This window comes from Harmonia axyridis, chromosome 4, assembly GCF_914767665.1.
Source record: "Harmonia axyridis chromosome 4, icHarAxyr1.1, whole genome shotgun sequence".
Classification (NCBI taxonomy): Eukaryota; Metazoa; Arthropoda; class Insecta; order Coleoptera; family Coccinellidae; genus Harmonia; species Harmonia axyridis.
The window spans coordinates 45,401,548-45,414,329 of NC_059504.1; the positions used below are offsets into that span (position 1 = coordinate 45,401,548).

At 36.5% G+C, this 12,782-nt stretch overlaps 1 protein-coding gene across 1 annotated transcript in view; it reads right to left on the reverse strand.

Moving 5' to 3' along the window:
* LOC123678097 (homeobox protein SIX2-like) overlaps window positions 1-12,782 on the reverse strand; it is a 46,288-nt gene that overhangs the window by 8,069 nt on the left and 25,437 nt on the right. Inside the window, exon 4 of the mRNA XM_045614901.1 lies at window positions 11,686-11,947. Coding sequence (XP_045470857.1) covers window positions 11,686-11,947 — 262 coding nt within the window. The remainder of the gene's footprint in view (window positions 1-11,685; window positions 11,948-12,782) is intronic.

Below are 12,782 nucleotides of genomic sequence, written 5' to 3' on the forward strand. Positions count from 1 at the left end.
CAAGTTACAAAATTGTGAAAAAGTCTATTTTTTCAAATGAGACACCTAGTTTATTTTTCAATTTTTGGAATCAGTACAACACACTCTACAATTTTTCTATTTACTTCCCTATACCTATCTCCACTGGATTCCGAGTTATATGCGTTATATGTGTATATCTTTCTTGAGCCATTATTTATAGAAAAACCTCGGAACAAAACACCTGTTAGGCAATAATTGTTTATTTCGACATTTATGGATTGAACTGATTCATTGATATATCGATCTATGAACGACATAGAGAAAATAACAATACAAAAGGAATTAACGCTTATTGAATCAATGTGAAATATAATAAACGCATATAACTCGGAATCCAGTTGAGATAGGTATAGGGACGTGAATAGAAAAATTGTAGAGTGTGTTGTCCTGATTCCAAAAATTGAAAAATAAACTAGGTATCTAATTTGAAAAAATAGACTTTTTTACAATTTTGGAACTTGGCAAATGATGATTTTTTTCGGTCCGTCCTGTATTATTGACAACCATAATTCAAAAGCAGTTACACGAATCGAATCAATATCTAACGACTCGCAAAATTTCAGACTTAAATCTCAAATATTGAGCGAACTAGAGTCATTTTCGTAATACGCCAATTTGATCTAAAATTTCGAAAAATAATTAATAACTCAAAAACCGTTAAAGATAGGGATGGAAAAGTAAGAGTGAATAGATTTAATATTTTATGGAGTATCATAAAAAAATAGAAATACCGGATGTCCCTTTTAAAATAACAAAGTTGTTGCCAAATTGTTGTACATCCGGCAACACTGGAAATGTGAAATTATTTTAAAAATGTACCTTACATGGTCAAATATCTATCCACAAAATTTGAAATCTTTACCATCAATAGTTTCCATAATAATCTAATAGGCCACTCACCTTGGGACACCCGATATACTGCTCTACAAGAGTTAGGGATATCGTATTCAATCGTTTCGAAAAGTATGTAATCTTCGAGATAATCGCTGTAAAAACATTTAAAACTCAATAACAACTTGAATCGATCCAATAAAAATCAGTATGAGACATTTCGCCAATCTGGTCGCCTTTTTTCTGAAGTTTGGTTCTTTGCATATGCTTAATGAATGTTCTTATTTTGAAATGTAGTCGGTTTATCAACGGCTTCGATTTGAAACGAGTTTTCTGTAAATGCCAAGACGTAAATTAACAAACGCTGAGGGTAATAGGGCTATCGGAATGCTACAGGGTGGCCTAACTCAGGTTGTTGTAGCGGAAAGGCTCCAAGTCAGCCAAAGTGTGATATCTCGACTTTGGAATAGGTTCAGGGAGACAGGTTCCGTGTTGGAAAGACCAAGGCTTGGTGGGCGACGAAAAACAACACCTGCTCAGGATCGTTTCATCACCGTTTCGGCGAGAAGAAACCCTACATCTACGTGTAGAATGCTACGGAATACTCTTCAAAATGCAGATGGGGGTCCAAGTTTCCATCGGAACCATCAGACGATGTTTGAGAGAGGTGAATCTAGGTTCTAGACGTCCATTAAGAGGAGTTCCATTAACACGTGACCATAAGCGTCAAAGACTGGAATGGGCAAGGCAACATTATCAATTGAAACGATCATTGGCGTAGTGTCCTTTTCACTGATGAATCCAGATATGGACGATTTTCAGATTCTCGAAGAATAAGGATATGGACAATCCCACGCTTACCCCGTAATCGTTGCTATGTCCAAGAAGTCCATCCATTCCGAGGGGGTAATGTTAAGGTATGGGCCGGGATATGCTTCAACGGGCGCACAGATCTACACATTTGTCCTGGGAATATGACCACCGTACACTATAGGGAGCATGTCATTGACAATGTAGTGCCAAATTTTCACGCTGTTATTGGTGAAACTTTTCAATTTCTAGACGATAGCGCTAGACCGCACCGTGCAACCATAGCTGAAAATGCACGAGCAGCTTGGTATTCCACATTTACCAATACCTCTGCACTCATCAGATTTGAATTGCATAGAACATGCATGGGATATGCTCCAAAGAAGATTAGATAATCATCAACCTACCCCAAAATCCTTAAATGATCTGAGAGAGCTTCTTCCCCGTTTATAGAACCAAATTCATCAAGAAATGTACAACAACCTTGTGTGTAGTATGCAAAGAAGATGTCAAGCTGTTATTGATGCCCGTGGAGGCCATACATTGTATTGATAGTCTTAAAATGCTTGAATTCTCTGAGATTAAAATTTCGTTATTTTACTAGATTTTTCTTAACCACCCTGTATAAGCTGTATACTAGAGGCTAAAATTAATTTTATTTCCTGCAACTTGAAATCATATGAATTTTCATCACAAAAATCTCATTTAAACTATATTTTTTTGCAATTTAAGTCAATATCCCTGACTCATGTGGAGCAGTTTAATTTCGGGAAAAAGGGAAACTCTGACAACAGTTTTAATACCACCATAATATAAGGAAAAGGTGAGGAAGTATAAATACCTGGGAACCTTTGTCAATGAGAGTAATGAGTGTACAAGAAATATTACTTTGAAGAAATGCTGTTTTCCAACTTTCACACCCTGTATCTCGGAAACTAGTCATATGATTGAATTGAACCCATAGACTTTCTTGTTCATGAGGTCATACTCTACAAAATACGAAAAATTTAGAGACATTAACCGATGACAATTCTATTAGGCTGCTGCCTGGTCCTTTCCAACAAAAAAAATATTAATTCCCATACTTACAGGTAGAAGTGAGACAATATAATAATGTATGACCAAAGAGTTACGCATACCTAATTCTAATGGGTGTTTTTTTTCGAGGTATATAACTTTAAGTTGGCATTACTGTTCAAGATGGCGACCCATTTATCAGCTGTCAAGTGATTTATTCTCAGTTTGGTTTGGCAATTCATCATGAATAGACTCACGACTGAACAACTCTTGCAAATAGTGCAATTTTATTTTGAAAATAATGGTTCTGTGCCAAATACGTATCGCGCACTACGTCCATTTTATTCTGGTTGAATGGCTACGCCAACAAACAAAACTGCCGCATTTGGAGTGAAGCTAATCCTTAAGTGTGTGTCGAAACACCGTTACATCCAGAAAGAAAAACTGACTGTTTGGTGCGCTTTATGGGCTGGTGGATTCATTGGTCCGTACTTCTTCAAAAACGATGATGGCCAGAACGTTACAGTCAATGGTGATCGGTATAGAATCATGATTACTAACTTTTTCATTCCTGAATTGAACAACCATGATGTCCAGGAGCTGTAGTTCCAACAAGACGGCGCAACATGTCACACAGCTCGTGCCACAATCGATTTATTGAAAGATACGTTTGGTGACCGCCTAATTTCACATTTTGGACCTGTGAATTGGCCTCCAAGATCTTGTGATTTAACACCGCTAGACTACTTTCTGTGGGGCTATGTAAAGTCATTGGTCTATGCGGATAAGCCACAAACCCTTGGCCATTTTGAAGACAACATTCGCCGTGTTATTGCCGATATACGGCCACAAATGTTGGAAAAAGTCATCGAAAATTGGACGTCCAGATTGGACTACATCCGAGCCAGCCGTGGCGGCCATATGCCAGAAATCATAGTTAAAATGTAATGTCACAAGATTATCTTGCGGATAAATAAAATTTATGTCAATCGAATAATCCATAGTTGTTTTATTGCAATTCAAAGTTCTATAGCTCTAAAAAAACACCGTTTAAATCATAATGAATAGAAGAAAAGAGTTCAACATTCTAAAAGCAACTTTCCGTCTAAACTCTTCCCTTTTTCGATCTATTCACATGCTACAAACTCGGCATCTGATATTGTATTTCCCTATTTTGATCAGTGATTTCTGTCCCGATATTGGTTACATGTATCATATCGGGTGTCTTACGAAAGACCGTCCACCACAGCCAGAGCTGGAACGAGAATTGAATTATATAAGAGAGAGCATTGGTTGGGTTGTTTGATAGCTAGTGTTACACGCGTTACAAACTACGGTGGATTTTTGTTCCGACAGATATCGCGTTACAAATACAATAATGAGTCATGATCTAATAATATCCTCTATGCGGTCCAAGCCTGCTAGTCGCTGGGACGCAGAATGAAATGTGTCAGCACTCTAGCAGTTCGCCGATAGAATGTAACCCAGTTCCAGGTTTTCAGATCTTGCGTCTTTGTTTCTATATGCATAAATACTAGGTGGATCGTTTCCGCCAAGTGAACTTGAAAAAATTAGGATGTACAGGAGAGTTCAAAGACGATGTCTACAATGGTGGGATATCCGGAACTGTATCATTTAGAGAACAAGGGCACATCTTCGAGAAACGAAAGAAAAAGAAAGAGCATGTCGATATTTCCTTTCATTTTCGAAATATGAACGAAAATTTGATTTTCAACTTCACACTCTTGATGATATCTCTATGAAGTTTTCTTGAAAATTACTATTGTTTCGTTTCTTGTGTATAAAGAACGTCGTCCAAATCAACATCTTCCAATTCCGGCCATAAAAAATCATTAATCAAAGCTCGATAGCGTAATTCATTCACCATAACAGTTGCACCAGCCTCATTTTCAAATAAGTAAGGTCCATTCACACCACCAGGTGGTGACACGTTGAGGATGGAGAACAACAGTCATTCTTGGATTTCCGAGTCCCAAATACGACAATTTTGCTTATTAATGTAGCCTCCGAGGTGAAAATGGGCCTCATCACTGAAGATGATTTTTCGAAGAAAATCATTTTGATGCATTTCAAGGACCCAATCAGCTGGATATCGACCTGCAATTTTTGTGTTAACTGAACTTTAAAAGCCTCAAGACCTTAGTTTTTTTGCAAAATACGGTGTAATGTCGTTTCTCTATTTCAGAATCGTAATGAGTTCATTACAGTGCTAAAAACAATGCTGTAATGAGTTTATGACAGCATTGTTTTCGTAAGTAATTGCACAAGTGCATCAAAATTACCGATAATTTTGCATGACAGCGTGTTGTCATAAAAACTGCATGAGTTCATTTTCATTTTTGGAGAAAGAGCCCGACACCGAAGGTGGAGGGCTCTTTCTCCAAAAATGAAAATGACCGAATGCAGTTTTTCAAAGAAAACACGCTGGAATGCGAAATTATCCGGTCATTTTGATGCACGAGTGTAATTCGGGGGAATATTTCCCGAATAAACTGTTACATTACTTGTCAAACTGATTTAGAATGGAATTGCCATAGATTCGAACTGAGTAAGATGCATAGAAACTAAGCATCTATGAACAGAACAATTATCGCAGTGCAGTTTCGCTTCCTACAATGCAATTATCGCTGTAATTTTCGATAATTGTTCTCCAGATGCATAGAATTTTTGACAGGAGGGAAATATTCAGTTATATTTTTTGTGGTTGTCTACACGAATTTCGAATTTTGTAGAAATTAGTGAAAAGCATAAGAAAAATAATCAGATTGATGGAAGGACACTGCACTTGTTATCGAAAACTCAATTTTTCTGTGTTCATCAACAGTTGAAACCATAGAAATATTGAGACTCTTAGGTAAAAAAAGGTTTTTGACCATTTTCTGTTATTTATTTCAATACAAACCATACGATGTTATATATTTTTGAAATCAGGAAAAATTGAGCTTTCAAAAAATGGCACGGAAATCTAGTGCTTCCATTTGAAAAAACATAACTTTGGGTCATAGCTTCGTAGTTGAAAAACCTTTTGAGAAGTCAAGCACGCCACTGGAATCTACGTAAAAAAGTGCCTGTATAATGTTTTAATTCCAGAGCTCTGTCATCAGTATTACCAGAGATATAAATGTTTTTCGATATCGCCATTTTTCCAATTTTCACTTTTAACTCGAAAACAAAAGAAGGTGGCCAAAAATGAAAACTACCATTGTTAGTTTCTCAGAAAAAGAGACCGAGAATGAGGTATCAGATTTTGTCTATATCCTCTGGTTTAGAAGTTGTAGTGCTAAAACATCGAAATTTGCCCACCCTGTACACACATGGTAGACCAACCAATATAAACAGAATTCCCTATTATCCTCTATAAGAGAGGGATAAAATCATTGTGTATTTCACAAAGACGAAAAAAACATTGCCTTTGCTTTCGAATTATTTGGAAGCCAATTCATCATATAAGATTTTGCATTCAAAAGTACTTACTGTTAAATGCTAAATGTTTCAGCGGAACACATGCTTGTAATTTCAATTAATTTTCGAAGCAATACTGAAAATTTGCATGCCCTACCGCCCTTTGTATCTTGTGGTGTGATAGATAATCATTCGTCGATCATACGAATTGTCATGTGGATTTGCCACTCAGATATAGTACTTGCGCATTATTCATCGGCGTTAAATATTATTCATTCACTAGAATTTAATATTTTTTACGAACGATTTCAAGATTATTCATCGAAAGAAGAAATTTCTGTATTATCATCGGAGGTGGTGCTGTTTTTTTAGGGGGGTGGTTATGAGGGAGGCCATGTTGTAAGTAATACTTTCTAAGCAGGGGCGCTGAAAAATTTCTTTGCTTCAGGCGCCAAAATTACTCGTACCAAAAGATCAAATTTTTCCACCAGTATTTTAGTATTGCGAACTGAGAATACAAAATTTTCGCCATTTTAGAAGTGAATTTTAAAAGTTTCACGGCTTTGTTGGAGCTTGTATTGTCCATTTTTAGTAATGGCGCAGTTTTTACTTGTCGAATGTCAAAAGTGACAGTTCCAAAAGTGACAGCTACCCAGATAGAGTCACGGATTGCGAATCCACTTTGAAAACGTACAGAAAACCGAGTATGTATTCATAAACTTTGTGTCGTCAACCCTTTTTGCTACGTTGCCAATGTTGATTGTGAACTGTGAAAATTTCAGGTTAAAAAAATTGTCCCAATGAGTAAGATACTTTCACTGTTTCACTAACAGGCAAATGTTCCACAATAGACTCGAAGATAATTTGCCTCAAGTGTAAATAACGACCCTTGTGCCTTTTGGCATTTGCCTACACGACCCCTAAAACAATGACCTCCTAGACCTAGAATCTTTCCGCACCGGAAGCTTGTTTAGCTACAAAATTATGGTTGCCACTCAATCATTCATAGCTTAAAGAATATGCGATCTTTCCTTCTTTGAATTCTCCCTAATCGCCTGCTGATCGAAGGTCGCATTCCTCGAACGAGGCGAAATCCGAGTAGACCGCAAAGGAGAAGAAGAATACACGCTCACTAGGGGGCGTACTCGTCGAGTAGGGAATTCGGTAAACACATGTGCACCACTTGTCGCACCGTCTGTCAATTGGTGTCGAGCTGAACTGTTTGCCTCCGAGTGTTTGTTTAAGACCGTGTCGTCGTCAGACGGACTTGGCTTCCAATCCAAGCTGGAAATCTTTAACACGCTGCAAATTTTACATGAAGGTTTATTCTGTACAGGGTGTCCAAAATTCGATGCTCGATGAGAGCATCTCAAGAATTACACAGGGCAACAAAAAATGTTTTTTTGTGTCGGGGATTTCATTGCTGATTTTAACTATATTTGGGACTCTGAATCTGTACCTACATGCAATCCGTTTTTCTCTATCAGCTCTACTTTTTTGGATACATCAACTTATCTACCAATCTGGGTTTCATTCAGTATATTCATTTATGCGAGTTCTACAATTCTTATAAAGGGTGTTTTTTTAGAGCTATAGAACTTTAAATTGCAATAAAACAACGATTGATTATTCGATTGACATGAATTTTATTTATCCGCAAGATAATCTTGTGGCATTACATTGTAAATATGATTTCTGGAATATGACCGCCACGGCTGGCTCGGATGTAGTCCAATCTGGACGTCCAATTTTCGATGACTTTTTCCAACATTTGTGGCCGTATATCGGCAATAACACGGCGAATGTTGTCTTCCAAATGGTCAAGGGTTTGTGGCTTATCCGCATAGACCAATGACTTCACATAGCCCCACAGAAAGTAGTCTAGCGGTGTTAAATCACAAGATCTTGGAGGCCAATTCACAGGTCCAAAACGTGAAATTAGGCGGTCACCAAACGTGTCTTTCAATAAATCGATTGTGGCACGAGCTGTGTGACACGTTGCACCGTCTTGTTGGAACCACAGCTCCTGGACATCATGGTTGTTCAATTCAGGAATGAAAAAATTAGTAATCATGGCTCTATACCGATAACCATTGACTGTAACGTTCTGGCCATCATCGTTTTGAAGAAGTACGGACCAATGATTCCACCAGCCCATAAAGCGCACCAAACAGTCAGTTTTTCTGGATGTAACGGTGTTTCGACATACACTTGAGGATTAGCTTCACTCCAAATGCAGCAATTTTGTTTGTTACGTAGCCATTCAACCAGAAGTGCGCTTTTTCGCTAATGGACATAGTGCGCTATACATATTCCGCACAGAACCATTATTTTCGAAATAAAATTGCACTATTTGCAAGCGTTGTTCAGGCGTGAGTCTATTCATGATGAATTGCCAAACCAAACTGAGAATAAATCACTTGACAGCTGTTAAATCGGTCGCCATCTTGAACAGTAATGCCAACTTGAAGTTATATACCTAGAAAAAAACACCCGTTATATCTTAAAAATTTGAGCCCCTCAGTGAAAATGAGAATTATTCGAATTCAGGACATTGATATAGAATCAGTTCAAAAAACCTCGACACCAAAACAGCTCTTCCCCTGTGTTATGACACTCAGAGAAAAAATACTCATGGACCCCTGATCTAATTTTTTCCAAATAATAAGGCATCAGAAAGCAGATATCTTGATTCGTCGAGCTACAGACTTTTCTGAAAAATGACTATTTGAAATATTTCGTTATATCTTGGTTTCTCTTACAGATATTCGAAAAATTCCAGAACGTTTTTTTTTTCAGAAATTATTACAGTTCATGGATATAGCGAAATAATTCAAAGTCATTTTTCAAGAAACTCGATAATGAATCAATATATCTATGATTTTAAAGATTTCTTGTTGAGTCTTATAGCTCTTGAGATGCTCTCAGTGAGCATCGAATTTTGGACATCCTGAACAATGTCTTTCAATGTACAATGACCAAATGGCAATAAGTAAACACCAACGTGTCTCTTACCATTACTCTTTATGAAATTTTCATTGTATACATCTTATGTAATAACGGTTGCCCCTCTTAATATATTACCCTGTAAAGATGTTTTTCTACAAGAAATGTTACTTTGAAGAAATTGCATTTTCCACAACCTGTATCTTCGAAAACTAGTCATATGATTGAGTTGGCCCCAAAGTCTTTCTTGTTCAGAAGGTCATATTCTACAAAACACGAAAAATTTAGAAAAATCAACCGGTGACAAATTTTCCATTAGGGTGCTGCCTGGTCCTCTAGTGTTTTCAATAAATCTGCAAGTCTAACGCTTCAAGACATTTCTTGTTTGATGTTCGCAAATTACAGAAAATTCGGTAAAATCCAACAATATAAGAGACTTTCATCTTATCGGAAGAATTCACTATAGAGAGGTTGCTTTTTATGTTTGAACAGCTACCCAAGTAGTTTGAGCAAAGAAGTTTCTCTGTTATGTATTTGCGAAGCACTCAAGCTAACCTTTGAAAACTGCATCTATGAGAATAACATTAGTTCTTCTATCAACACCACCAGGTAAAAGAGTGTTACGAATTTGAACAACTACTGTACTAAGTGATACAGAAGATGATAAACATTATAAACAGTCGAATCTCTGCGAATGAAATATATTTTTGAGCGCTTGGGCAGGCAGTTATTTGGCCCAATTCAATTTTATTTTCGCCGAGAATGGTCTCAAATGATTGGGATTCATTCACTGATGAAGAAGGATGAAGAACGACGAAGACGATTTTTATAACTTTTGGTGTGCAAGGATCTTGTGATATGGTCGATAATATGGTTGTATTTACATTGTTGTCTGACCTTTCCTAATTCCGGAATAACAATAATCTTTTATTCCAAATAGATCACTTTGAAATCCTTTCGAAATAATGAAATTTTTCCTGTAATAGTCCGTATATCTAAAAACCACAATTTCGAGGAATTAGCTACATTTACATTATCTTTTCTCACTTTTCATGTAATTACTGTCTAGATGGTGTTTGTATTGGATTCAATAAAATTGAATAAAAATCTTCGCCGATGTTAAAATAATACATTTAGATGGCAATGATTGAATAAACTCTTTCATTTGAATGATCTTTAAATGTTTGTTTCATGTTAAAGGTGTGTCCACATTTGAGCAGTAGAAAAAATAGGAATTTTAGATAACATATTGTAGAAGACATATCCATCTGTATTATTTAAACAAGGACGAAGATAATGTGAATGTAGCTATAACATTTAGGTAAAAGGAACATAACATGAAAAATATTTAGTATTCCTAAGTGAAGGGTTATCCATTTGGAATAACAAAGTTCATTACTATTTCGGAAAAAGCAACAATGTGAATAAGAGCCTTGCCCAAAAAAAATTTATAAAAATCGCGGATGAACTGAAGCGTTCCATACTTGAAACTCACTCTGTGTAATATAACGGGTGTTTTTTTTCCAGGTATATAACTTTAAGTTGGCATTACTGTTCATGATGGCGACCGATTTGACATCTGTCAAGTAATTTATTCTCAGTTTGGTTTGGCAATTCATCATGAATAGACTCACGCCTGAACAACGCTTGCAAATAGTGCAATTTTATTTCGAAAATAATGGTTCTGTGCGGAATACGTATCGCGCACTACGTCCATTTTATTTTGTTTAGCGATGAAGCGAACTTCTGGTTGAATGGCTACGTCAACAAACAAAACTGCCGCATTTGGAGTGAAACTAATTCTCAAGTGTATGTCGAAACACCGTTACATCCAGAAAAACTGACTGTTTGGTGCGCTTTATGGGCTGGTGGAATCATTGGTCCGTACTTCTTCAAAAACGATGATGGCCAGAACGTTACAGTCAATGGTGATCGGTATAGAGCCATGATTACTAACTTTTTCATTCCTGAATCGAACAACCATGATGTCCAGGAGCTGTGGTTCCAACAAGACGGCGCAACATGTCACACAGCTCGTGCCACAGTCGATTCATCGAAAGACACGTTTGGTGACCGCCTAATTTCAAGTTTTGGACCTGTGAATTGGCCTCCAAGATCTTGTGATTTAACACCGCTAGACTACTTTCTGTGGGGCTATGTAAAGTCATTGGTATATGCGGATAAGCCACAAACCCTTGACCATTTGGAAGACAACATTCGCCGTGTTATTGCCGATATACGGCCACAAATGTTGGAAAAAGTCATCAAAAATTGGACGTTCAGATTGGACTACATCCGAGCCAGCCGTGGCGGTCATATGCCAGAATTCATATTTAAAATGCAATGCCACGAGATTATCTTGCGGGTAAAAAAAAAATTCATGTCATCGTTGTTTTATTGCAATTTTAAGTTCTACAGCTCTAAAAAACACCCTTTACTTTTTCATCTCCTCAAGATGAAATGTAACAAAAAAGTGATAAATGACATTTCGCTTGAAGAATTGCACACACCAGGAAATTTTGGCTTCCATAAGTTCCCAGAAAAATTACAAGATAACGAATTTGAACGAAGGTGCAAAAGCTCCTAACTTCAAGTCCGTGCTTTTCTCATACCAATCCTGAGTGGAATTTCGCTCACCTGTCTTTCTGTTCTGCCGCCCTGTCCCTTTGTCGCCTGTTCTTGAACCAATTCGAGACTTGCGTAGTAGTTAAACCTGTTGCTTCAGCTAATTCTCTCTTTTCTCTAGGACTAGGATAAGGGTTGTGATTGTACCATTCTCTGAGTACGCTCCTGGATTTCTCTTTGAAGCAGTAACTCGTTTCTTCGCCGTCCCATATCGTCCTGGGCAGGGGGAATTTTCTTCTTACCCTGTATTTTCCTACTGCTCCTAATGGTCTACCTAGGATGAGAAAATTGGATCAGAAATTGGAAGAATAGCCAATCTCTTGCCAAAAATTCACTATTTGATATGTCTTTTTGATATATGTTATACTTTTTTGTTTTTGGAAATACAATTCCAAATTGACAATATATCAGATAAAGGAAAGAATAATAAATTATCCAGAACTGTACGTATTGAGTTAGTTTTTTTTTAATTTTAAGACACTGATGAGGAAAAATTGTATTAAAAATTCAAACATTACGAAACGTACGTCTTAATCTATGTTAATTCAGTTATTCAATTCATTAACCTTTTCTAGACAAAAAGTATAATATATCAATTTCAAGGTTGAAGGTTTTGGCACAATGATGATTTCGATATTTATATCAATTGCCTTCATTGAGTAAACTCATTTAACCTTCATAATATAAAGTTCAACCAAAAGATAAAATTTAATTCCCTAAAATTGTTATTTCAATTGAAAACATTGATTTGTATACCCATTTCACAGAAGAGTAAGAGAGAAGATCTACAACTACCTGTTGAAATTGTTTTCTGTGAATCCGCATTAGATAAACAGTTTTTTTTGTTAGCCTACGAGTTCCTAAAATGCAAGTTTGTGAAATAAGAGTAAATAAGTTTTCAGTTGGTAAAAATATAAGACACTGATGAGGAAAAATTTTATTGAAAAATACAAAATTCCAAAACGTGCGTTTGTTTCTATTTTAATTTAATAATTCGATTTATTAATCGTTCATTCACTTCGTACAGTTTTGGATATTTCATTTTTTCTTTGGTTGATTCTAATATTTTGTCGATTTGGAATTGTATTTCTGAACAAAAAAGTAAAAGA